Source organism: Argentina anserina, chromosome 5 (assembly GCF_933775445.1).
Source record: "Argentina anserina chromosome 5, drPotAnse1.1, whole genome shotgun sequence".
Lineage (NCBI taxonomy): Eukaryota > Viridiplantae > Streptophyta > Magnoliopsida > Rosales > Rosaceae > Argentina > Argentina anserina.
In genome coordinates this window covers 12,437,090-12,463,904 of record NC_065876.1, presented here as the reverse complement: position 1 = coordinate 12,463,904, position 26,815 = coordinate 12,437,090, and the positions used below count along the sequence as shown (strand labels likewise).

Genomic DNA, 26,815 nt, shown 5'->3' with positions numbered 1-26,815 from the left:
CTAGTTTCCAAATCGGAAACTAACTTCCGACGTTAATAACTTTTACCTCCGACGTCCGATTCTAACGTGTCACATACTCGCGAACTCGTATCGACGAGCTCTACAACTTTTGTGAAGGAAGTTTTCGCGACCGAGCGACGAAATAAAAGTCGATAAATTCGTTCAGAAACGTAACGTTTTCTTATTATACGTTCTCGGAACATTTCCGTTTCCGTTTTCGTAACATTCGCAACCAATCAATTTCCTTTAATTGAATTTCATAACTTTATAGAATTCAATTCAAATATCGTTTCAAAAAAAATCTAGGGTTATTACAACGTCTCTATCTGGTCAACTTCCTTGCCGTGCACCGTTGACCCCAAAGGCCGAAACCCTAATGTTTCTAGCATTTTGACATTGTAATGTATGGTCCATAAGATCTTCTACGTACCAGTTGTTTGGAGGAAAAAAAAACAAAAACATATGAATATTGTTTTGTTTGGTTTCTAAGGAGATGGAAACAATGTCGTTTGTTAGAACGGCTACACAGTTTTCGGTTTATTTTGATGGAAGTCAAGACTCAAGAGGACTTAATTAATGCAATTTTTGTGTTCCAAGTTTAGCTAAGGGGAATTGGTTGGAAGTAATTAGGAAGATGTAAAAATTGCTGGGAATTTTTTTTCGAGTTAATTGGCTTCACCTGTTACGTATAACATTTCATTATTGTTAATCATCTCGAGTATCTCGACCATTTGCCAGACTTCCGGCCACCTTGCAACGAAACCTGCATGGCTTACTGTCAATGTTGTCTCTACTTGATTAAAATTGGCAAGGGCAGGTGTGTGAATATCAAGAGGTCTGTAATTTTCCATATGTTGCTGCATTAATTTCTGAACAATGCATGTCTGATTTTTTCACAAACTGGCTTTACATGAAGCCCCAGAGCCCTTAAAGTAGTTGTACATGTACGTGTACTTATATATGATACATCATACATTACATCACCTGGATGCTAAAATGATGAAAAGAGTTAGATTGCAAGCGTCGTCAAACACATGCGGACTAAAATTTACAAAATGAAACACAATGACCAAATTGATCGAAATCGGATCAAATATTGCGGGATACAAATTGAACCAAGAATTAGAATACAAGTTCTAATTGATCTTTGATATTAACTACTACCTACCCAGCTGACTGCCTCCAATCATGTGTTCACCGGTAGAGTATGGTAACCTCTATCATGTATATGGTCTAGGAAGTTGGAAGTAAATAAGACAAAGAGTTCTAGTGAAACCAGTTTTCTTCATTGTATTGACTCTTAGCACTTATGAAAGGAAACCCTAAATCAATTTATGTTCACTTTATGCATGTGAATGTAGCAAGTGAGAACTCACATCTCAGTTTCTAGATCTCCTGCCTATAAAGCAACACTAACTTATTTCACACAAACTTGGAGTTCTCTGCTCAATACCACATAGACTCCCCAGCCAGCCCCCCAAACACATTAATAATCACCATTCCATATTGTTCATACTCTACACATATTCCTACCACCATTCTGCTTTGCTTTTCCTTCTCATATTTTTTTTTTGGGGATTTTCGTAGCTTTATGTTTCCCAAAGTTCATGCAGGAATGGATGTGGAAATGAACAGCAACATGGATTGTGGCAAAAGCAAAGGCATCATTGGAGAGAAGAGTATGCAAATTCTGGTCGACAAGATGAAAAAATACCCGGTTTCGATTTGGAGGACTGTGTGGAAAGTGGGAAGAGAAGATCCAAGAAGAGTGATCCATGCTGTGAAAGTTGGTCTGGCTTTGACACTGGTTTCATTGTTGTATCTGTTGCAGCCACTCTTCACTGGAATTGGACAAAATGCCATTTGGGCTGTCATGACTGTTGTTGTTGTGCTAGAGTTTACTGCAGGTTAGTTGATTATACCTTCTTTCTATTGGAACACAAATTGTCTATTTGGAGACATATGATCATAAACAAAGCTAACATATGCATGTTGTGATGGTTTTACGGTTGTTTGAATATATGTAGGGGCAACTTTATGTAAAGGACTCAACAGAGGATTGGGAACACTGTTAGCTGGATCTTTGGCATTTTTCATCGAGTACATTGCAACTGAATCTGGTCACGTTTTTCGAGCCATTTTCATTGGAGGTGCAGTTTTCCTGATAGGTAAGCTCTTCTTAGTAACATTTCCTAATTCTATACATTTCGTAACATTTCAATGTGATTCCAAAATGATCTGCTTCTAATATTACTTGGTTTCTTTTGCATGACTTTTTAATTTGGATACAGGAGCTGCAGCAACATACATCAGGTTCATTCCTTATATTAGGAAGAACTATGATTATGGAGTTGTCATATTTCTCTTGACCTTCAATCTGATAACTGTGTCAAGCTTCCGCGTTGACAATGTCATGAAAATAGCTCACGATCGGTTCTTCACCATCGCTATAGGTTGTGGCGTCTGCCTCATTATGAGTCTTCTGGTATTTCCAAATTGGTCAGGAGAAGAGCTACATAGTTCCACTGTCTTCAAGCTTGAAGGCCTAGCTAGATCTATTGAAGGTATGCTGAAAGTAATATATGAATACTATAACTACATAATTTCATGTTAACATAAATAACTAGTGCACAAAGTCATTATTAATTAACTTGTGAATTCGTAGCTTGTGTGAATGAGTACTTCAGTGAACAAGATCAAATAGAAGCAAACCAAGAGAATTCATCAGCTGAGGATCCAATACATCAAGGTTATAAGGCTGTTTTGGACTCAAAATCTTTTGATGAGACCATGGTGGGTACTTTATTTTGTTTGAAGTCACGGTTTCATTGATTTAGTATATGAAACTTCATCATTTTGGTGATATGTGCAGGCCTTACATGCAAGCTGGGAACCAAGACACTCAAGGCACTGTTACAGATTTCCGTGGCAGCAATATGTCAAATTGGGAAATGTTCTTCGCCATTTCGGATACACTGTTGTAGCTCTTCATGGATGCCTACGAACTGAAATCCAGGCAAGTGACAAACTTATTGCAACTAGAACAGCATATATCTGTTCATGTTTGGTACTGTAATATCTGTCCTAGTTAGTGTCTTTTATGGTTACTTAATAATTATATGCTAGAGAACACAATAATAAGCTGATAATGAACATAAGTATCCTTCATTATCAGCTTTATTTGCATAGAAATAAGCCTCCACATGCCTCTTGCTGTGACTGTGACAGATCACAGATATTGGAAAATAGTTTCACATGCATCTACACAAAGGGAATCTCACTCAGGCTTAATCCATTGTTTTGTTAAAGTTAGAAAGAAGTGAATTAAAGAGGAACAAAATGTTACATCTTGTTCTGTTAATTTTGCAATGAAATTCTATATTTTCAATCATCCTATTTGCTATAATAAATTAATAATAAGTGGTGTTTTTTTAAATTGCTTCTGCAGACCCCAAGATCTGTTAGAGGTCTATTCAAAGATCCCTCCATTAGACTTGCAGGAGAAGTATCAAAAGGACTAAAGGAACTTGCCAACAGCATCAGGAATCGTCGCCACTGCTCCCCCGAAATACTCTCTGATCATCTCCATGAAGCCTTACAAGACCTCAACACTGCTATCAAGTCACAACCAAGACTTTTCCTGGGCGCAAACAGCAACCAGGCCACCAACATGCTTGCTCTAGCCGCTGCACATGCTACATCCCAAAAGAATGCAAAGAACTCGTCAGGGGGAGGAGTTTCTTTGTCAAGTGTCAAAACTGACAGCTCTGCATTGATGGAATGGAAATCAAAGAGGGAGTCTTCTGAGAGGAAGTTCCTGAGGCCGCAGTTGAGCAAAATCGCAATCACTAGCCTCGAGTTCTCAGAAGCACTTCCTTTTGCTGCCTTTGCTGCTTTGCTGGTGGAGACAGTAGCAAAGCTTGACAATCTGATTGAGGAAGTTGAGGAACTGGGAAGGATTTCAGGCTTCAAAGAGTATGAACATGGTGATGAGAATATTGTTGTTACTACTGACAAGCCACAAGTGATTGATGTTACTCAAAACCAATTGCCTTCCCATGGTGTTGATTAATAGCAGCACGTTGGCCTGCAGGAGTATAAACTCATCATATTGACAGTGGCTGGCTTATTGTTGAAGTTATGGAACTATCACACACAATTTAGGTGTCCTAATTTTTAGCAACAGTATATGTTTCATTCAGCTACGATAGCAATTGAGACCAATGATAGAAATATAAGTATAAAACTATTGTAACGTTTTGGATTCAAGGATCGTATAAGGAATTTGCTTATTAATTTCAAAACCTGAAAGTTTTAAAAGAAAAAACAATAAAAATAAATTATTAAAAGGGCCCAACCGGGTTCGAACCGGTGACCTCTTGATCTGCAGTCAAATGCTCTACCACTGAGCTATGGACCCATTTTGTTATCAAAGTGCACAAAATATTGTATATCACCGCTACATCATGTGATATTTCAACATAGATGCTCAACAAAATGACCTGAACTAACTGCTACCATTCAATTTCTTCACGCTATATAAACCAATGCATTGGACGAATTACAATTTCTGGATGATCATGACGTCTTTAACACAGCACCATAAATCCAAACCTGAGTTTAACCCAGTATGAGTTGATCAATGAGGGCTTGACACATGTCAAATTTAGATAGTAGAGAATTCTTAGAAGATAAGATACTTCAAAGTTTTGGCCAATATCATTGAGGATTCTAGTGAATGGGAATTTTGGGTGTGGATTAATTTAGTGAAGTGATCCTGCTCCATATGGCTTGTTACTTCTCAATAACTGTTTCTTATGGTTCTGGATGGAAGAGAAGTCGATATAGCTTGTTTGGGTGGAACATGGGTAAGCCTAAACTTGATGAAGACCCAAGACCAAAGATGAAGTACCATGAAACTACTGATATGCCATTTCTACCTTCTCTTCTGGACAAAACATTCTTAAGAGGTATATATTTCTCTCTCTCTCTCTCTCTGTCTCTCTCTCTCTCTCTCTCTCTCTCTGACTCAGACTCATCTCTGATCTAAACTCTCTGTCCATTGCAATGCACATGCATCACCAATTATATGTGTGTGTGTCTGATATATATATATATATATATATATATGTATATTCTTTCACTTACATAATGAAAACCCATAATTCTTGTACAATAATGCAAAAACAGGAACATGATGGTGATTTTGCTGTAATCATGTCATTATGAAAGGCTTAAAATATGAAAACAGATCTAATCAGAGGGTGTTTCATTTTGTGCACTGTCTTATTAGTATGCATTATAGCAGAAAATGGCATGGTAAGCTAAATCACATTTGCACAACATTTTCCTGACTTAAATAGCTGTTATTTTATCTTCTTGAGTTGGATAGTAAACTTGGCCACAGAAAGGTAACTCTTATCACTAAATAGAGATATTTTTCAGCCTATTGCAAATTCGATCTTATAATACATATATATATATATATATATAATGCTCTTAAACTAGATTTTATGAGTTAGTTTTAGTGTATAATTTTTCAGCTGTGGAATGAGACACTTCAACACAATTATACCAAACAAAAATTATCTATTCACTTCAAATATTGTTTGAATGATTTGAAGCAGGTAGGGAACTCAAATGCTGCTACAAGGCAACCATTGACGGATTTAATGCAGCTGATTTCCACAACTGCTGTGATTTCAAGGGGCCTTGTCCCATAATTGGCTACACAAACAAGTCCAAGTTTGGTGCGTCAACCCTGAAGGATATAGGAGCACAGATGATTACTATGACAGTTTTGATAGATAATGAGAAAACTGATGAGCCTATTATTCTGCCCAAAGTAGGAGGTAGTGGTGCAGACCTTTTTTATTATGCCCGGGGCGGGCCACAATTTTGGCACTGATGGGTTGCTCATTGGCCCACCTCTAGTGCCGGTTATGGGTCGGTTTGCTGGCAGGATACTAATTTAGGTATTGTGATAGTCACATATTTATGTGATTTTATTGTGTTAATTATTTCTTTTACTTAGATATTTTGTTATGTTTTTATATTTTAATTAACTTTATTTGTTTTTAGGTCTTTTGAAGTAGAATAAAGAAGAAGTGAGAAGAAAGAGAGGGAAATCCAATTCATAACTCGAATATCTTGACAAGATGAGAAAAATGTGAAATTTCGGTAATTTTCCGAGCACCACCACTTTTGGTAGTGTCATACATTTTTGAGCTAATTTTATGGATGAGTAAGGAATGAGCAACACATTGTTCTATCCTATGATGCACGGACACGCGCTTGGGGAAGCGTATCGCGTGTCCGACACGGACACGTACACGCCAGACACGCGCCAAATATGGTTGGACACGCGAACTAAAATTAGAGACGGCTCGGACACGCCTCGGACACGTAAGGGACACGCATGTGTCCATATTGGACACGCAATTAAGGAAGATACAGAGGGTATTTTTGTCCTGAAACAATTTTTTGTCCTCAAACTGATCCTTGTCTCTTTGCTCTCGCGACGCAGCCAAGGCACTCCAACCCCGACAAGTTCAACCTCCGACCCCTTCGTCCCAGCCGTCGTCATGGCCGTGCCTTTTCCTCTTGTCGCCACCACTGCCAACGGCTATCTCTTCGGCAAGGTAATTCCAAGTTGCAACTCTCTCCTCTTTCTTCTTCTTCGTCTTGTTGATTGAAATAAGAACTTCAATATTTTTTTTGATTTGTGATGAATTGAGTTGTGGGTGTAATTGATTATGGATTTATGGGATGGTTCAATGGATTTATGGAGTTCGGGGTTTCAAATCAGTTTCTTGTTTGTTCTTCTGCAAATTTCCTTGATTTATATTTGTGATAGATATCTTTTGAATTTTTTATTGTGATGAGCATGCAAGATTTTCATGCCCAGTTTTGTTCATGATCCTAGTAATCACTACCAAAGAATCCAAAAGCTTTCTGCTTTTTTAGTTTTCTTACATATTTTTATGGATTTAGACAATTTATTCTTTGGGGGGTTCTTTTGGTTTATAGTTTGATCTACCCATGAGATTTATGTTCCAATTTTTGTTATTGTAGTTACTAATTCAGGAAAGCTAGTTGAATCTGCTGTGAGAGGCTGGTTACCAAAGCCAGTACCATCGGAACATTCACACATAATTGAGTATGTTGCTGATTTCACAGTTCCAAGTGGCTTTGGGTGTTCTGGAGCTGTTCTTATTACTAATCTCCATGACAAGGAGTTTTACTTGTTGGAGATTGTCATTCATGGTTTCGAGAAGGGCCCGTTTTTCTTCCCTACAAATACTTGGATTCATGCTCGAAAGGATAATCCCCAGAGTTGAATCATCTTCAAAAACCAAGTGCGGATTTCAACATATTTGCGTGCATTTTATGATTGATTTGAAGGAGTTATATGCGTACATTGTTATGTTGTTAAACATGCATACTTGCCTTCACAAACACCAGCCGGGATTAAAGATCTTCGATAGGAAGACCTACTAAGTATACGGGGCAATGGGCCACATTATAGGATTTATGATTATGATGTCTACATTTTGTTACCATCTCTTGCTGTGAAATTGTCAAGTTCAGACTTACCCTTCAAGTGCTTCTCTGATATAGATAAGCTGTATAATGATGGTCTCCTCCTCAAAGATGACGATGAGCAAAAAGAATCCGTGCTGTTTACTGGCGGCATGATGAGAAAAGTTCTTAGTGTTGGAGGAGAGTGGTTAAAATATGAGATCCCTGCTATTATAAAGAGTAAATTACACTCGTTACCCTTTGATTTCCCTGCTTTGTTAAACAATTTTATTTTTTTAGGAAGAAGCCTTCCTGCCATCAATGTCATTTATTTCTCATGTTGAATTTATGTGATCAGGGGATAGATTTAATTGGTTGCGTGATAATGAGTTTGCACGACAAGCTTTAGTTGGAGTCAATCCAGTGAACATTGAGATTTTGAAGGTAAATACAAATAGATCTGTTGTTAATCACTGTGAGCTTTAAATGCCCTGGTGTGAGACCTTAAGTTGGATTATGTATATTTCCAGGAATTTCCAATTATCAGCAAGTTAGATCCTGCTGTTTATGGCCCTCCAGAATCTGCTATCACTAAGGAACTGATAGAGCAAGAACTCAATGGGATGAGTGTAAAACTGTAGATATATTTAAAAATAATATTTAATTAACGTGTCCAAAACGTGTCCGTGTCCAACAAAAATTTCATTTGGCGTGTCCGCGTATCGAATTGTATCCAATACGGACACTCGTATCCGTATCCGTGCTTCTTAGGTTCTATCACAACTAGATCTCATCTTCTTAGTTGAGATTTAACTACATCATTTTTCTTTCTTTCTCACAAAATCATGACTTCCCATTGTCCAAAAATCCACACATATATTATGCAAAAATTTAATTTATTTTTGGGTGTAATCATCACCTCTAGGTCTATCAATACCTAACCATCATTCATTTCCTCCATGATCACCTACTTCCTTCCATGATCACTCACTTCCTCCTTTATCACCCACTTTCTTCCATGATCACTCACCTCACTCACTACATCATTATCTCTCACTTTTCTCTACTTTTTCCACCATCATTCTCCTCTATAAAAACCTCCATCACCACCATATGCATACACATGATTTTTCCACAATCAACCGAGAGAGAGAGAGAGAGAGAGAGAGAGAGAGAGAGAGAGAGAGAGAGAGAGAGAGAGAGAGAGAGAGAGAGAGAGAGAGAGAGAGAGAGAGAGAGAGAGAGAAGAATAAGAGAAGAGAAATGGGGGAAGACGGATATGGAGAGCCGAAGCGAAGTCACCTTCAATTTCCTCAAGTTATAACTCACATCTCCTCAAGATGCTAAAATCTCATCAAGCCTCTACAAGAAAAAAGAAGTTCGGTCTCTTCTCTTTTAATTCATCTCTCATGTATTCTATGATGCTTTTATTCAAGATTATGTGTAACTAAATTCCTTCATAGTTAGGGACTAATCAAACCTCTAAATATGTCTTCGATTTCAAACTCCAATTGATTTATATAATTTTAGATGAGAATTTCTTCACTGATTATTCAATGATAATTCTATTGCATGTCTCATTGGGTCGATACTTTGATATATATTTTAGGATTTTATTATCTTAAATATGTATATGACCGACATATCGTTGCATATTCTGTGAGAGATAACAAGTTCTTTACAGGTATTTGTGTGAATTAATTCCTTAATAATCTAAGGCTACCGACATTGACCTTAGATTCTTTGTTGTTACTCAAACATTCTTAGAACTTCATGATTTTAATTATTTTGGCCTAGATACCAACATTTCATAGATCAATTAATTGAGAATATAGTTAAGTCGATACCGACATTTCGCTTAACATAACAAGAGAACGTAATACGGTTAATGACTAACGACATTGGCTTAACTGTGAGTGCATTCATCTAGAATTATTGACATTGTTTTGGGTTGATTGAAGCATATCTAGTGGTGGAGAGAAGTTCCTAACTTGTCACAGCCCCGAAATTTCGAATGATAAAAATACAAATTCGAAGCCATGAAAACTCAAAAACAATCTCAAATATATAGAAATCATCTTATAATAACAGTGTATCGAAACTGAGTCCACAACACGACTCATTCAACTTGAATAACACATAACCAGTTTATACCTCAGCATTATAACCAATGGAAATGTAAAATTCACTCAATCCTCACCACAAACAGAAGAAAGAAATCTTCAGAGTAAGCCCTCCAAATCTGCTAATCCCCACCTGCAGAACTATCCCCTACACCATCCAATTGATGCACCAGAATTGTAAACACAAACCCGGTAAGTTTTTCAGCCCGTATGAGTAAGCGAACAGTATAACATACATCGCATACAAAGCAATTATGACAAATAACATTTAAAAACGAACGTACTCATGTGACACTGGGCAACCCATTTGTTACCCAATATCGTTTAAAAATATATGTAATCATGAGACACTGGGCAACCCATCTGGTTACCAAAAATCATTTAAAACATGGGTACTCATGAGACCGAGGTACCCATTTGTTACCCCTCATGCAGTATACCGACATGCACTGGGTAACCCATTCGGTTACCCAAAATCATTTAAAACATAGGTACTCATGAGACCCAGGTACCCATCGGTTACCCCTCATGCAGTACACTGACAGACACTGGGCAGCCCATCTGTTACCCAATATAACCCAAAAACATGGGTACTCATGTGACCCAGGCAACCCATATCTTACCCCTCATCCAGTACACCGGCAGACAGACTAGAGCTATAACTGATCTTAATTGACACCCGGCCAAGGCTTGGTTCCGATTACTACCAACAACGTCCGAAGACGAGAAAATGTTTTAACAGGACTCAATGTTAAACCCACGTACAATATAACAATCAACACATGTTTATTGTACTACAAACAAGCGACTCTTGCAGAACAATATAAATATAGTCACAACATTATAATCTCACATTTGAAATAAAACCGAAACATTATATAATATAGCAACCTATATATATATATATATGTATCGTATTTACCATTTTTGTACACATACACAGCACACTATATTATATAAATATCACATTTCACTCTTTTTAATAATTCAAACATATAAATCACCGCTAAAGGTAGACTTGTCATAGTGAGATTTAGTCACATTGACCATAGTCCATAATCACTAAAACCTTTTTTTAAATCATGTATTAAAATAGCGTTTCACTTACCCATTAACCGTAGACGATCAAGTTCACGTAATTTAAACCAAAACATATTTTTAGAATAATTTTCATAAGCTAGTGATGCAACGACTATGTTAACAACTCAAACTAAATTCAATAATTATAACACTACTTCGATCATGATGATCATTGTGAGGTTTACTCACCTTATTTCATGCGTGCAACTTCCACGACACCGAGAGCGATTTCATCACTCATTTTGTCGGTCACATAATATCATGATAAAGTGCTTAGAAAACGATACGTAAAATCTAAAGTGCTTAGAACATTGTTCATAATTTACTGCTCGTGAAAACACTGTTCATGAACATTTTCCACAATCACTATTCATGCGCCGCCACTGTTTTCCGACTACCACGAATGACCACTAAATTTCACCACCACAATCTAAATGATATTCCTAACAACTTTCTAGTTTACCATAAAGTCCAAATCTGAGCCTAAACACTTCCATTTAACAAAAAACCGAAAAGCCCCAATTTAAAACCTAGGATTTATTTTCTTTGATTCTCCTAGCACAAAACGATTTGGGTTAAATCTTTTGAAGGGTTTGTAGTATGGAAGGAGACCTTAAAAATTGGACAAGAATCTCACCGATAAGTGGCCGGAGGAGGGAGATCCGACGAGATTCACTTTCGGGGGAACTTTCGGGCTTCACCGCTCCTAAACGGCGGCGAGATGGCGGGTGGCGCTTCCACAAATCGACAAGGGACGCAACAACCTTTCAAATGGGACCGGTGTGCCGCTCTATGGTAGCCGAACGACAGAGATCCGGCGGCCCAAAGTCGGCCGCTTGAGAGGAAAAAATCTGGGTTTTCTCCCAATTTTTCTTTTTAATTCCCCTATTTATACTATTTTACAAAAAAATGTCCAAATACCTTTTGATTCGTAACTTCTTTATATGAACTCTACGACTTTCATGAATGAAGTTTTCTGAGATTTCTAACAGATAAAAGTCAACTCTGGACCCGTCACGGTAACGCTTCTATGTGTAAATCGATCGAACACTTTCGTTTTTTCCCTCGTACTATATAATCGGATCACCACCAATTTAAATATTTCCGAACAATAATTAGAAAATAATTATAAATTTCCGGGATATTACATTCCACTCCATTAAAGAAATTTCGTCCCGAAATTTAAGCGCAATACTCAGCCATTAATTCTTAACTTCTTCCCAAAACTTTGATAAACCTTTCTCAACAATTTTCCTCTTTATGATACCTCCACGAGGCGATCACAACTCACTTTTTTTCTATCATGGTATTATATAACTTCATCGTGTCTGAAATGAAATTTAACAATGAGCATAATAACACTCCTCAATGAAACCCACAACTCAAACATCCATGATCAAATACAAACAAGATGTTCCAAAGAACAAGACCCTTAAGAAATAAGGCAAATCTAGAAACGAATTTCACTATTCAACCAAATTCCAACAGGTCATAACTGCATTTACTTATATAACTCACATTGAGTGCAAAGATGTACAACGTTAGCATAGGCACATAGCATACAATAAGTATCTGAACCAGCTAGATGATGAAGTTGGTATACTAAATTTCCAACCTTGCTCTCGTAGAGTCCAGCGTACCCTCGATGTCAACTTATCTTCCTGCCCACGCAAACACCTTATTCATAAAAGCAACACGATAAGAATCCTAACTCAATGAGTCCACGACCACAACAAAACACCACCTTGGACTAAAAATTACTCTCGAACAGTTTACCAGAGAATCGACTAACACACACACAAGGTAGTAGAGAACCTCTACCACCACCACAAGAGAGATGCATCACGCACCCTACCATCCTCACCAATTCTTACAGTTGGAAATCAATTACAGCTACATGCTTCTATGAGCGGTATGCCACAATTTGCAGGACAAACAAAGAAGATAATTATCTCCTGATAGTGCAACAAGAAAATTAGGTGGACTTTACATCAAAAATCTCAACACGACCACAACTGGACATACCATACCCTCTACTTTATGCATGCCTTAAAGGCATGACACATGGCCCCACATAAACGCCGAGTGACACCATCTAAAGTATTGGTTTCCCCCACTGTTGTAGTACTAATGAGTTCAGTAACCACTTTAACAAAAACATGATATTAGGTTCACCATCACTTCTACACTCACCCAAAATTATCGATGCACTACCAATCTAAACAATTGTTTCTTTACTTTCATCAAGAACCTCTCATGACCACCTAATTATTTTGAGAAATCAAATGGTCCTGCTCAATTGCCAAAGCATTTGACCAAAAATAACTGCTCTGCAAGCAGCAATTAAAGGATCACTCCCTTATCGTAAAATTAAGCCCTTGTTGAATTCTTGAGTTAACATCTCCTCATCCAACAATAATCAACCTGATGCATGGAGATAACTGAGCCTCCAAGTCTCTAACACTAAACAACATTTGTACTTGGAAGAAGAATTCGGTCCTCAACCGCTCCTTTGCCAAAGTTAGAAGGTGTTTGTCATGAAATATTCGTTAAAACACCATTAAGCTAAGATCATCTCATTTCTTACCTTCAATAGAATTACTTCACCGCCACTGCGTCTCATTTGGATCAGTGGCATAGCTACGATCCAATTCTCAACACTAGACAAATGATTAATTTCACGATAGATTATCGTTCTCAATTAAATGCTCATGTAGAAAATAATTAAATCATGACACCATAAATGAAATTTTCCCAACACCTTAGATTCCTTGGTCATCCAAGAACAATGAGTAGCATCAATTGTCTATGGCCTAACCATAACTAGTTGAAACACAACGGCGACATAATGTGAATCTTAACTCAATAATTGCATTACCACATTAAGGATGTATCACACACCCTACCATTCCCTTACCAATAATGTTTGAAATACTTGTCATGAAAATTTTCGTTAAACCACCTCCAACCTATAGTCTTCACATCCCTTGTCTTAAATACAATACTTCAACGTCATTGGGCCTCAACTTGGATTAGTTTCATAACTAAAATCCAGTGCTCAACATTGAAACACTCAATATCCCTCAATGCAGGATCCACACTCTCGATCAAGACTTCTTAATAGGTCTCTACCCTGATGGAAATCTATCTACTCAAACCAGTTAGCATTCCTGTAACTACTTCACCCTGAGTTGATGGTAACCGGATCTCAGATCAATCTTAGAGAATATCGTAGCCCCTCTAAGCTGATCGAACGAGTCATGAATCCTAGGAAAAAGATACATATTCTTGATGGTCATCTTATTCAATTCCCTATAGTCCATACTGGCTTAAAGGGGCACCCCATGGTGAGACACAAGGTCTAATGAATCCTTGGTCCAATAGCCCATAAATCTGCACTTTCAATTCTTTAAGCTCGTTCTTCCCCATCCCATAAGGTGCTTTCGACACAGGTGTTGTACTGGGTACAACATCAATGCAGAAATCGACAACTCTATGAGGAGGTAAACACGGTATCTCCTGAAACACTTCACTATACTCGGATATCACAACAATGTCTGCGATAGCTACTTCCTGATCCACAGACTCCACATGTGCTAAAACTCCTGGTCCCATGGCATTATCCGACTTGAGGCAACGATGACGAAAAACTCGCTCCCCTGGACTATGAAAAAACACTACCATGTCAAAGCAATCGATCAAAGCATGATGTGACATTAACCAATCAATTCCTAATATCACCTCATATGTGTGGTCTGGAATCACTATCAAGGAAGCAGAGAATTCTCTAATCCTAATCACAATAGGACAAGCCTTGCAGGTGTCTCAAGCTCGAGAGACACTCCAAGAGGTGAAGTGACACATAAAAGAGCTTCCAAGAGATGTAGGAATTAATCCTAACACCTCCACTACCGAACTAGCAATAAAAGAGTGTGATGCTCCCATATTAAACAATACTCTAGCAAGGTAGTCAAAATAGATAAGATACCTTCTACTCTTGTGTCATACTATTAACCAAGATATTTAGAGGGAAGATGAATCATCGAAGTATTATCACAATACTTCTATTTAGAGGACCAAAACTTAAGGTGTGGCTCCTAACACTCTTGCGTACCTAGTGACATATCAATACTGAAGAGTATGTGATAGGGATCCGCTGTAGTCGGGCCATCGCTCCTGGATGATATTGATAGATCACCAAATATGCAACATACGCTCTGATACCAAATGTCACAGCCCCGAAATTTTGAAAGATAAAAATTCTGAAAGCCATGAAAACCCTAAAACAATCTCAAATATATTGAAATCATCTTATAATAACAGTGTATTGAAACTGAGTTCACAACACTACTTGAATAATACATAACCAGTTTATACCTCAGTATTATAACCAATGGAAATGTAAAATTCACTCAATCCTCACCACAAACAGAAGAAAGAAATCTTCAGAGTAAGCCCTCTGAATCTGCTAATCCCCACCTGCAAAAATATCCCCTACAACATTGAATTGGTGCACCGGAATTGTAAATTCAAACCCGGTAAGCTTTTCAGCTCGTATAAGTAAGCCACCAGTATAACATACATCGCATACAAATGAAATATGACAGATAACATTTAAAAACAAACGTACTCATGTGACACTGGGCAACCCATCTGTTACCCAATATCATTTAAATATATATGTAATCATGAGACACTCGGCAATCCATCTGGTTACCCAAAATCTTTTAAAACATGGGTACTCATGAGACCGAGGTACCCATCTATTACCCCTCATGCAGTACACCGACAGACAATGGGCAACCCATATGTTACCCAATATCACTCAAAACATAGGTACTTATGAGACCCAAGCAACCCATCTATTACCCCTCATGCAGTACACCGACAGACACTGGGCAAACCATTTGATTACCCAAAATCATTTAAAACATGGGTACTCATGAGACCCAAGTACCTATCTGTTACCCCTCGTGCATTACACTGACAGGCACTGGGCAGCCCATCTGTTACCCTATATCACCAAAAAACATGGGTACTTAGGAGACCCAGGATGTTTCCCCTCATGCGGTACACCAGCAGACAGACTAGAGCTCTAACTGATCATAACTGACACCCGGCCAAGGCTTGGTTCCGATTACTGCCAACAATATCCGAAGACCAAAAAACGTTTTAACAAGACTCAATGTTAAAACCACGAACAATATAACAATCAACACATGTTTATTGTACTACAACCAAGCGACTCTTGCACAATAATATAAATATAGTCACAACATTATAATCTCACATTTGAAATAAAACCGAAACATTATATAATCTATCAAGAACAACACATATGTATCGTATTTACCATTTTCGTACACATACACAGCACACTATATTATATAAATATCACATTTCACTTTTTTTAATAATTCAAACATATAAATCACCGCCAAAGGTAGACTTGTCATAGTGAGATTTACTCACATTGACCATAGTCCATAATCACTAAAACCTTTTTTTAAATCATGTATTAAAATAGCGTTTCACTTACCCATTAACCGTAGACGATCAAGTTCACGTAATTTAAACCAAAACATATTTTTAGAATAATTTTCATAAGCTAGTGATGCAATGACTATGTTAACAACTCAAACTAAATTCAATAATTATAACACTACTTCGATCATGATGATCATTGTGAGGTTTACTCACCTTATTCCGTGCGTGCAACTTCCACGACACCGAGAGCGATTTCATCACTCATTTTGTCGGTCACATAATATCATGATAAAGTGCTTAGAAAACGATACGTAAAATCTCAGGTGACGATTCATTACAGCTTAACACTGTTCATAATTTATTGTTCATGATTTACTGTTCATGAACAATGTTCACAATCACTGTTCATGTGCCGCCATCATTTCCGACCATCTTGAATGACCACCAAATTTCACCACCACAATCTAAATGACATTTCGAACAACTTTCTAGTTCACCACAAAGTCCAAGTCCGAACCTAAACACTTCAATTTAACAAAAAACCGAAAAGCCCCAATTTTAAACCTATGATTCTTTTATTCGATTCTCCTAGCACAAAACGATTTGGGTTAAATGTTTTAGAGGGTTTGTAGTATAGAATGAGACCTTCAAAATGGGATAAGAATCTCATCGATTGGTCGACGAGGTGAAGTTCGGCGAACTGTGCACTTTTGGGAGAACTTCCGAGTTTCACTGCTCCCAAACGGCGGCGAGATGGCGGGTGGCACTGCCACCAATCGACAGGGGACGCAGCAACCTTTCAAACGGGACCGGTGCACCGCTCTATGATGGCCAGATGGCGGAGATCCGGCGGCCCAAAGTTGGTCGCTCATGAGGAAAAAATCTGGGTTTTCTCCCTATTTTTCTCTTTAATTCCCATATTTATATTATTTTACAAAAATGTTCAAATACCTTTTGATTCGTAACTTTTGCATACGAACTCCGATTTAGGCGTGTCACGTGTCCGCGAATTCGTATTGACAAACTCTACGACTTTTATGAATAAAGTTTTCTGATATTCCTAACGGCTAAAAGTCAAATCTTGACCTGTCACGGTAACGTTTTTGTGTATAAATTGATCGAATACTTTCGTTTTCTCCCTCGTGCTATATAATCGAATCACCACCAATTTAAATATCTCCGAACAATAATTAGAAAATAATTATAAATTTCCGGGATATTACATAGCTATTGTTTTTCTCATATCCACATTCATATTTATTTGTTAATATTATATTTTTAGCAGTACTTATGTCTTATTTACTTTTTGTTCACCAATCAAACCAATACAGAATACCCTCAAAATTTGTGTGGTAGTCCGCCAATGTGTCTAGTTAGTGCTTATTTAATTTCGTAAATTTGGTTGAGTCTAGATTAGCTAATTAATTAGGTTTCCGCTCCTAGGTCGAGTCTGCCAGATTTTTGGTTTACACGTGTGTTTGTGTTTTTAAATCTTAGTTTCACCAATCCTCTGCTGGTGATGACCCATATTTGTCATTTACTATATTGATATAATTTATTTGATAATAAAGTATTTTTGTAGGTGCTTTTGCGCATATCATATTGGTGATTCAAGGCAAGCCAAATCCATATTAGGATTGTCATATGCAAAGAGAAAAGGTGGAAAGGAGTCTCTATTTGGAGATGAGAATGGAGCAACCCTTGAAGAAGTAGAGGTTTATTGTAGTCCTCAAATTGCAAGCTTGTACCAAACTAATGTAGTTGCATAATGTGTGAAAATGTGAACCATTTTATTTTATCACAAATAAGTACAGATGAGACTTATTCTGATGCAGCTAATTCCTCCTCTTCATTTCCAACCAAAACATGTAAATTTATTCCCTTCCTTGGCATAGGAAAAATGCACAATGTCTTGTAGCTCTAGGCAAAGAGTATTTACCCCAAACTCAAGGTCGGATTTCAGATATTCCCCTCATAAAAGACGAGGCGGCAAGCTTATTAGATACTTCAGGCCAAGCAATAGGTCCTGGGAGTGATGTAGTAGGGGGTGGGAGAATCTGTTTTAGAAAACACTAGTGAGGTTTTGGATTTAAAAGAGGATAGGATTCCTGGAGCCACAAAACACTCTTTATGAAGATGCTTAACATAGTTATGAAGGGGCAAAGAACATTTGGATAACGTCAGAAGAGAAAAATGCACATTTTTTTGGAAACTCAATGGCTCTAGGTGGCACCTTTTATATATGGCCTTTCCAAGGCATTCTGCCCTAATTAAATTTCTTGAAGCTAAAGTTATTATTTGTATCTTTTGGTAAAATGTTCACACCATGAAGAGAGACAGTGTGATTTGAAACTGTAAGTTTGGGTTTTACTAAAAGCACTTCAAACCAGGCTTCAACTAAATTTTCATATAGAAAGGTGCACCGACTACCAAATTAGGAGCAAATCATAAGCTCTCATCAGTTGGTGCTCTAACTTCAATATCCTAAGTCCTAAAATGAGTATATAATCTGGTGTTCTTGCTAGCTAGGAATACATTTTTGATCCAATCCTCAAGCTTTTGGTGATCACTTATTGTCTCCGTTTCATGCATCCTTTTATTGCTTTCTCTCCAGCCATCTGTAATTCTGTATCATACATTCATACCACAGTTTGAGACTATCAACCACAAAATTCAGAATGATTTCAACCGTCTGAATTATCAAAACTCAAGGACAGAACCTGTACAAAACTCAATGAAAACTACCGCGGGAAAACCCTAAAAACAGGTTGGTGCGGGGAAACACCTATCTGTTAAAACATGCTCGCCAGATAAGAGCAAAACTCTCCACTCTAGGAACTCACCTAAGAGATAAGAGTTTGGATGATAATAGGGAAGAACTTCTTTACCAAATTATATTCTGTAGCTGATAATACTCAAGTCTGAGTACAATAGAATACGAAGCTTCCTTTTAAATGATATGATAAAGAAGAAAAAACATAAAGACTACCTATTAAAACTTAGAGATTAAGATAGATATTCAAGTCTCCTTAACTCCCAGGAAACTCAAAGATCATAATTGAATCATGATATCAAAACTCAAGCTATTCAAGTCTCCTTCACTCCTAGGAAACTCAAAGATAATAACTGAATCATGATATCAAAAGATTCAAAACTCATCAACTTCCTCAAGTAATCAAGCCAATCCCTTATTGTGTCTAGGTTCATCCTCGGTATCATAATGGCCTTACCATCATGAGATAGACCTTCGGGTTAGACAAGTACGTGGTGAGGTGAAGAAGAAGGAGTCAATATCTAATGATCTATGTACATGGAATCTGTAAATATAGCATTTGATATTTTTGTCAACCATCTACTATCTAATTAATCGAGGACATAGTCCTTCTCTTCTTCAAAGATAAGCTCCTACCACCAAGGTTCATCTCATGTACAGACTTAACTTGACCCTCATAATCCACAAATCCTCTTGAAGAGGAAGCTGTCTCCAATCAACTTTTCCGATAATCCCTCGTAAAATACTCACTCTCACTTGAACTCTCTTGTTCCAAGGGTTCTTTCCCCCTGTCTTCATAAGAAGTCCAGCTACTCTCCCCGTCGCTGCTGTGTTCCTTGGAAGATGATGTATCACTCAATGTGTGGAAGGCAGTGACACTTTCTTTCTTTGCTCCTTGAAAATAATAGCTTCTTAATTTCCCATCGTACAAAGGACGAAGAGACTTTGACCTTGAGGTGATCATATCCCTTCCCAAACTATATCTTGTTGATAGCTTCTTCTTGATGCCTTCCCTTTCTTGTACTAGGCTGCTTAATTTCTCAAACGCCTCATCTTTGGCCACTACTTCACTTGCTGCGTTTTGCTCAAGTTCAATATGACAGATTCAAAAAGCAGGAACAAGAGTATTGCCCTTTGGCCACCTGCAGATGATTGAAAATATAAGACGTCCTGGCTGCTACCTTCAACATCAAAATTTACAATAACAGCATACTTTAAGTCTCATGGAGCCATTTCTAATCACCTTGTAGATGTTGGCAAGCTTTGGCCTAACTTGTGAGCAGCCAGACATGAACAGTGATATGTGAACAGCGATTTCATGAACAGAAAGATGGAGCTGCATGTATTATAGTTGGAGAGGGCAAGGACAAAGGAAGAGAAGAAGATGGCAAAAGAGCGTCGGAAAGTGAAAAAATGGAGCTGCATAAAGCTAAAGCCAGGCACGCAGAGAAGAAACTAGGTGCCAAACTAACTCATGTAGGTGACAAAAATAGGTGAAAGAAAAAGAGAAAAAAAAAGATAAAAGAAGAATTAAGTAAACAAAAAGAGATAATGTAAGAGAGAAAGTGGACAACCAAATTAAATTAGAAAAATAAAGAATTAATCAAAGGAGATTGCATCCACCAATGAAAAAAATAAGTGAAAGAAAAAGATAAAAAAAAAGGAAGAGATCAATGAGGGATTAAGTAAAAATAAAGATATAATACAAGAGAGAAATGAGACAACCCACAAATTAAGAAGAAAAAATTCAAACTATAACACCCTAAACCCAAAACTCTTATATAAATAACACATTATTCACACAGAAAAATCATCACTTCTCTTTAGCATTCAAGAGTTGAAACTCTACCAAAACACCACCATAAATTTCCCTCACAAATTAGCCAAGTCATCCACCCCAAAACCATCATCATCTCCACCGAGTTTAACTTATTGCAGTCGTACCTCTAAGGTTCCTACAACGTGTTATTCTCACAACTCATCTTCATGGCTTCGTTTATTTGTGTTAATCTACAATTTTTTGTCTATGAAGATTGTAGTTTGTTTTTTATGTGGAAGTATTGGTTTTGTATTTGTTTTAAAAATTTCATATTGTATTTGATATGTTTTTTAGATTATGTCGAGTCTATGTTCTTATAATTATTGAAGTTTGTATTTCTATTGTTGTGTTCTACTCTTCTTTTACTTGCTCTTAGATAATTTTAAGATATGTGCATACGAATTTAGTGCTTGAATGCAGTCTCTAAAATTGTATTTGAGTGTTATCTTCATCATCCATATTGATACAAATCGAATCATGCTCTAAGTATGTTCATCATCATATCAATTATATTGTGGTTTTCCAATTCTATCACGCATACCAGTGATACCTCACGAAACAAAACATAGCTAGATTATCATCTCATTACTTCAAAAGAGGCCAAGTACGTACTCGACTACTCGGACATGTAACAATGAACAGAAATTCGATTTATGGACGGCAATAGTTAGATGCAGAAGGCCAGAAACCATATGTATGACGACGTGTATGCTAGGATATTAGTGTTTAGGTATCTGAAGTTAACTGGAGTATTAATTATTTGCTTCTTGGATTAGCTAGCTAGGGAAGCAATTTTGAATTTTCTTGTTCTGCATGCTGTCTAATTTATAACATGAAGGCCTAAACGATCAGACAGTCTTCTATACTAGAACCAGATGATTGCCATCTAAAAGAACAATTTGGACTTTGATTACCCGAAATTCAGAGTAACGAGTGGGCTTTGTCTGTTTTTTGTTTTGTTTTTTTGATCTTGTAGTATGTCTTGTTCGTTTGGAACATTTGTTTTTGCCTATTGCCTAAGCCTAGCACAAGTAACACACAGAGAGGAAACCATACCTTCAGGCTTCGGCTGTGATCGATGCAACTACAGATGAGAACAATGTTTGTGCTGCTTAGTTACATTTTTTTTAAATCATGCATGTACAGCTAGTTACATAGAAAACCAGTTCAAGCAATCAATCAGACAACTAGCCGTGTTAATGACTATATCAAATGTTCACATTCCAACTCCTACATGCAAGCTTGCATGACCAGTGTTAGTTCCCAGATAAATATGTGCTCAGCAGTAGAGCAACCCAGAGCCTTGAAAAGCCAATTTCAGATAACCCACATCCTGTTATGTAATCATATAATGGGCTCAAGTGTTCCACACTATCAGCACAAGAGAACTAGGATGACAAATTCACTCCAAAAATTAATAGATCATAAAAGAAAACCAAAAAGGAGACCTGATAAGCTTCCTCAAGGAATCTCATATCCACACATATCTACCTCGGTATTCCACACGCTGTTGGATTCTTCCATCTTGTGATATAGCCTGACTCTTCACTTTCGCTGGCCTCGTACCGGATTTCACTTCAAACCTTCTGCTTTCCCTGCTGGCAGACATATCTGGGAAGACCTCCTCCAAGAATTCATCGGCTACATCTCCATCTTCATCTATCCTGAGTCGCTTTGCATGCCATCTTAGACCCTAGAAGGCATAACGATAAGAGATCACAATTATAACCTCATTTACCATAATAGTTACAAGAATATGCTCCCAAAAAATCTGGACCTTAACCTACTGGTTCGGTATTACACTTTCATCCCCCTACCCTCATTATTAGACTCATACCAAGATTTGGTCAATGAACTTCACTCATTCAAGTCCATATGAGAATACTTTTTATTTTTAAGTGGAGTAAGTAAATCTACCAATATAAAATTGAAATTGTTTCAGGTCTTTTATGGGACAAAATTTATCTGTATTAATGACTAATCAAAACACCTTTTGAAAGGCCCACGCGAATAAGGAAAAGATATGAAATCTAGCCTGCTTCCATGTACATTATCTCTAAGGTCCTCAGTGCGTTGAGGTTGAAACAAATTACAATACCAACACCATCTAACACCTCATGTGTAAATAAGGCAACTGTAAAACGTAAAGTCCCTCTCTTACTCGGTAGATCGGTCTCCAAAATCAAATATTATACATTGCTTATTCATCACCGAGTGACAACTACAATGCATAATCATCTCTTTCCTGCAGCAGAAAAACACAGTACAGATGAGATAACCACAAATGAAGGGTTTTTGTTAGCATGAATTATGATTTCTTTGTTCAATGTTAACATTGCCAGTTTTAGCAGATTAGATCTTTTCATGGCAATTTCAAAGTTTACAATCTCCACCACGTAATAGCGCACCTACACGCCTTCATCGACATTGTTTTTTGACCGGAAGATCGAGAGGATTAACAACTCACAATTGGACCCCGTGCAAAATATCTCCCAAATTGAAGCCAGTATACCTGTAAGAAACATAAATGCCAAAAGTCTGATCTTAAAGGGAAGACAAACAGAACTTCAACATAAACATGTGTGTGTGTGTGTGTGTGCGCGCGTATAATTCCGGTGGTTGAGGAGTTGAGGGTCAGCAAATTGCTAGGGTAAACTTTTGTGGGAATTAGGATGGGGCATGATGCCATCAAAATCAAACAAATGCCATACACCAAAACATACAACTGAGTCCATTGGTAGAAGGTACAAAAATTTCCATGGCTAATAGTTCATAGGACACTTAAATGACTCAACATACTAACACTAGAAGAACAAACTAGGACTTGCATTCTAGTCGTGAAAGTGAATAAAAATAAAATCTCTACACATTACCTCATCCTCGTCTTGTGTTTCCACTTCAAGATCAGAAGATGGAAAACCCACAAAAAGAAGTGCATACCCCCGCGTTTCAGGCAAAATTATTCCACGTCATTCTTTTGTTAGCTCTAACTCATGATTTCTCATTCTTTTGTTAGTTCTAACTCATGAAATTACGTACCTGTGATTTCAATTCGACATCAGTTATGATAACTTTCCTTCCGGTTCTTGGTAAGACATTTGATGACCGCAAAGGCGAACTCTGTGAGCTAAAGTTGTCCGAGACGTGTGAACCATCAGAAAATTGCCATTGAATTGAAAGCTTCATAATCAAGCTATCAATTAACTCAGATGTGACTGATACATATTGAATTGAAAGATCAAGTTGCTGGGTCATCTCCCCAGCAATTGAAATTGTAGTATCCGAATCAAGGTAGAACCTTTTTCCAATTGAAACCAAGGGACATATGAATCAGAAATGTACTTACCACATGGATCAACAATACGCAAAGTGAATGCGATTCTCGGCTCTAAAAGCGAATTGGAGGTGCTATGGGCACCGCCGCACCACGTTTGGGTTTTGACGGCGGCGGCTCATATAAAGTTCGTGTGGAGAGACTAGAGAGTTTGCAAGTTATGTTGTGTGATATAAAATACCATCCTTGTATGTAAATTTAAAAACAGATTGAAGCTGAAACTTTCATTTTCATTGATTCATTAGACCACTGACCACCACAAGGACCGCACTAACAACCGCGCACTAACTCAAAATATAAAACACTAGAAAGGCCTCTCTGAACAAAATACGACCTCTAGAATTCCAGTCTCTCCTCTCTGAACAAAATACGACAACTAGAATCTGAGCACAAAATAAGACTACACTAGAATTGCGGTCTCTTCTCTCTCTGACCAAAATATAAAAAACTAGATGGGATCCCATTCCAAAGACCAGGCCGGCGCGCCGAAGGCAGACACCGCCGCCGGCCAGAACATCTTGGCGCTCAGGTATAAGACGGGGAACGGTCCACCGACCCGGGTGATGAACCATAGCGTGACGTCGTTCCCCATTCGAATTCTTCGCGTGCAAGCAACGCTTTCTCCTACTCTCCAGCACTCGGCCGTTGCTCTGCAACCGTCGATGAAGGAATCGAGCACGGTCGGCCTCCGGATGATGCCCACCAGGGCTGGTGTCACCACCAACCCCTGATCATTGGTCACCGCAGGTCGTGCTTCTCGCACAACCACGTCGGGATACCGAGAATCGAGATCAATGCACGCCAAGGCATTCATGACGATCCAGAGAAACAGAACAACCAGCAAAAGGATCCCCAACATCCACCCAAAAATGACTGAAGCTGTGTGGTGGGCGGGAGAGGAAGTTGGCGGCGGTGGGAAGAGTAATTTCCTGTGAGGAGCAGGGGCGGTGGGAGGAGCTGCAGGGGAGTAAGGGTTTTACAGTTAAAAGTATGAGACTTTGCACTTGTGCCAGACATAGCATGAAGTGCATGGGGACAAATTTTATATTAAAATAAAAGGGCCCTAGACAAGACTAAATGGATAATATCAGGAGGAGATGGGAGCTAAGAGCAGTAGCATCTTCATGTGTTTGTTGTATGGCAAAGTTGCAGCAGCATCCAAAGTTGGAGTATCATCTTCTCCTCACTACTGATTTTCACCCTGTTTCCTCTTCCTAAGCTCTGCATCATAAACAAACCAAATTAATCATCACTGAAAAGACTAATTACAAGCCAGCACAGACTTGTGAAGAGTTTCATTGATGGTTCATTTTTTTCTCTTGATCCCAATTCCGTGCAGTCCCCATTAATGGCTTGGCAAGCAACATGATACTCATATCAGTTGTGTCCCAGTCAAAATCCAAGTGCATGGTTCGATGTAGAAGTACAGATAGAAAGTGTTTAGGCTTTAGTTTCAGCTCTGAGAACAGAATATGAAAAATTATTGCAGTAATAATTTAAAGTCAACAAGCAAAAACATATCAGACACCTTACATAAACCTCAGTCTAAGCTATAACAATATAATTCAAGAGATATAACAAAATTACCGTCCTGGATAAAGTTTGAGAACTACAAGTAAAATAGAAACCCAACCTGATCACCTGCTGTTGACCAACGTGTCCCATGAAGATCCCTCCAGAACCTAGCCAAAACTCTTGCAATTCAATTCTTCCTACATACAAATTGGTTACCCTTTGGTACAAGTTAAATGTATCACTACGAAAATTAACTCAAACGTTCAAGCTTCACACTGTGTAATATATAAGTAGAGGAAAAGATCACTTACTATAGCAGTGTACCGCATTGACACCAAGAGAATGCTGCAATATGCGAGTTAGTTTGAGTCTCTTTTTTAAGGTATATGAACACACTTCTTTTTCTATCAATGCAGAAACAATACAGATAACTGAGATTTGGGAAAAGCTGACTATATGGTATATCTCAATAACATGATCTTCTAAGTTTCATCAAATAGCCACTGGATATTCAATCATATATCTCATTAAATAGCCAATGATCCAATCATAAATCTCATTTACCATTCTTATGTTTAGCTCATGGAACAATATATGAGATGTATAGAACCAGATATTCTGACCTGAGATTTCTGATACAGTTACAAGTGTCATTAAGCTAAGCTTGATATGGCAACTTTCCCTTAGCCGAGCATCTGCATGCGTCTGCAACGCTCATTCAATTGCAGCCCGATCATCAAAATTCTTCAGATGTTGGAAGTAATTTTATCCTAACAAGAAAGTACTAGTCCAATCAACTTGGTTTATGCAGGACAAGTGTTTGTTCCATTTTTACCAGGCCTGCAACAAGAGATCTCACACAATCTGAATTTTCACCGAGTGTGCAATCAATCTCTTAGTCGTTGTCAGAACAAAAAGAAGATTTGTGATCAAATAACAAACATCAAAGATACCATGTCGAATACACAAAGAAATGTGTGATCAAATAACCTGCCTTATTATCTGATGCCACCGTCTATAGCTGTTTCACCAACTTTTCATTGAGCTACACAAACAAGGAAATCCATTAATTATATTCGAAAAAATAGGAACATAATATAATCTGTCTGAAGTCAGAGGCTCCAAGGCCTTACCTTCACAAATGCTAATTAAATGACTCAAGT

General features: G+C 37.8%; 3 protein-coding genes, 1 long non-coding RNA gene and 1 other non-coding gene across 8 annotated transcripts; 3 read left to right on the top strand and 2 right to left on the bottom strand.

Moving 5' to 3' along the window:
- The first annotated feature begins 1,513 nt into the window (after positions 1 to 1,513).
- LOC126794784 (aluminum-activated malate transporter 12-like) lies at positions 1,514 to 4,251 on the top strand. The gene is made up of 6 exons (XM_050521562.1): positions 1,514 to 1,907; positions 2,028 to 2,168; positions 2,292 to 2,564; positions 2,666 to 2,793; positions 2,873 to 3,016; positions 3,449 to 4,251. The coding sequence occupies exons 1-6, from the start codon at positions 1,592 to 1,594 to the stop codon at positions 4,070 to 4,072; spliced, it is 1,626 nt and encodes a 541-aa protein (XP_050377519.1). The 5' UTR covers positions 1,514 to 1,591; the 3' UTR covers positions 4,073 to 4,251.
- Positions 4,252 to 4,348: 97 nt separating this feature from the next.
- On the bottom strand, positions 4,349 to 4,420 carry TRNAC-GCA (transfer RNA cysteine (anticodon GCA)). Its single transcript has one exon. It is a non-coding gene; the product is annotated as a tRNA-Cys (tRNA).
- A 366-nt stretch (positions 4,421 to 4,786) lies between these two features.
- LOC126795531 (uncharacterized) lies at positions 4,787 to 17,980 on the top strand. The gene is given in 7 exon segments (XM_050522353.1): positions 4,787 to 4,970; positions 5,628 to 5,753; positions 5,756 to 5,807; positions 5,809 to 5,896; positions 5,898 to 5,958; positions 5,961 to 5,976; positions 17,812 to 17,980. Coding segments are annotated over 7 exon segments (696 nt in total).
- On the top strand, positions 6,483 to 8,901 carry LOC126795116 (putative lipoxygenase 5). Its single transcript, XM_050521938.1, has 4 exons — positions 6,483 to 6,641; positions 7,075 to 7,761; positions 7,880 to 7,965; positions 8,052 to 8,901. Exons 2-4 carry the CDS (start codon positions 7,695 to 7,697, stop codon positions 8,160 to 8,162), a joined length of 264 nt encoding a protein of 87 aa, XP_050377895.1. The 5' UTR covers positions 6,483 to 6,641; positions 7,075 to 7,694; the 3' UTR covers positions 8,163 to 8,901.
- Positions 17,981 to 22,015: 4,035 nt separating the features above from the next.
- LOC126794946 (uncharacterized) lies at positions 22,016 to 23,753 on the bottom strand. Of its 4 annotated transcripts, none has more exons than XR_007672197.1 (4): positions 23,677 to 23,753; positions 23,271 to 23,315; positions 22,794 to 23,048; positions 22,016 to 22,496 (listed from the first exon to the last, which is right to left on the bottom strand). It is a non-coding gene; the product is annotated as an uncharacterized LOC126794946 (long non-coding RNA). The 4 variants fall into 4 exon arrangements; XR_007672195.1 differs by having other exon boundaries at positions 22,965 to 23,048; XR_007672196.1 differs by having other exon boundaries at positions 23,212 to 23,315; positions 23,677 to 23,746.
- Between the last annotated feature and the right edge of the window lie 3,062 nt (positions 23,754 to 26,815).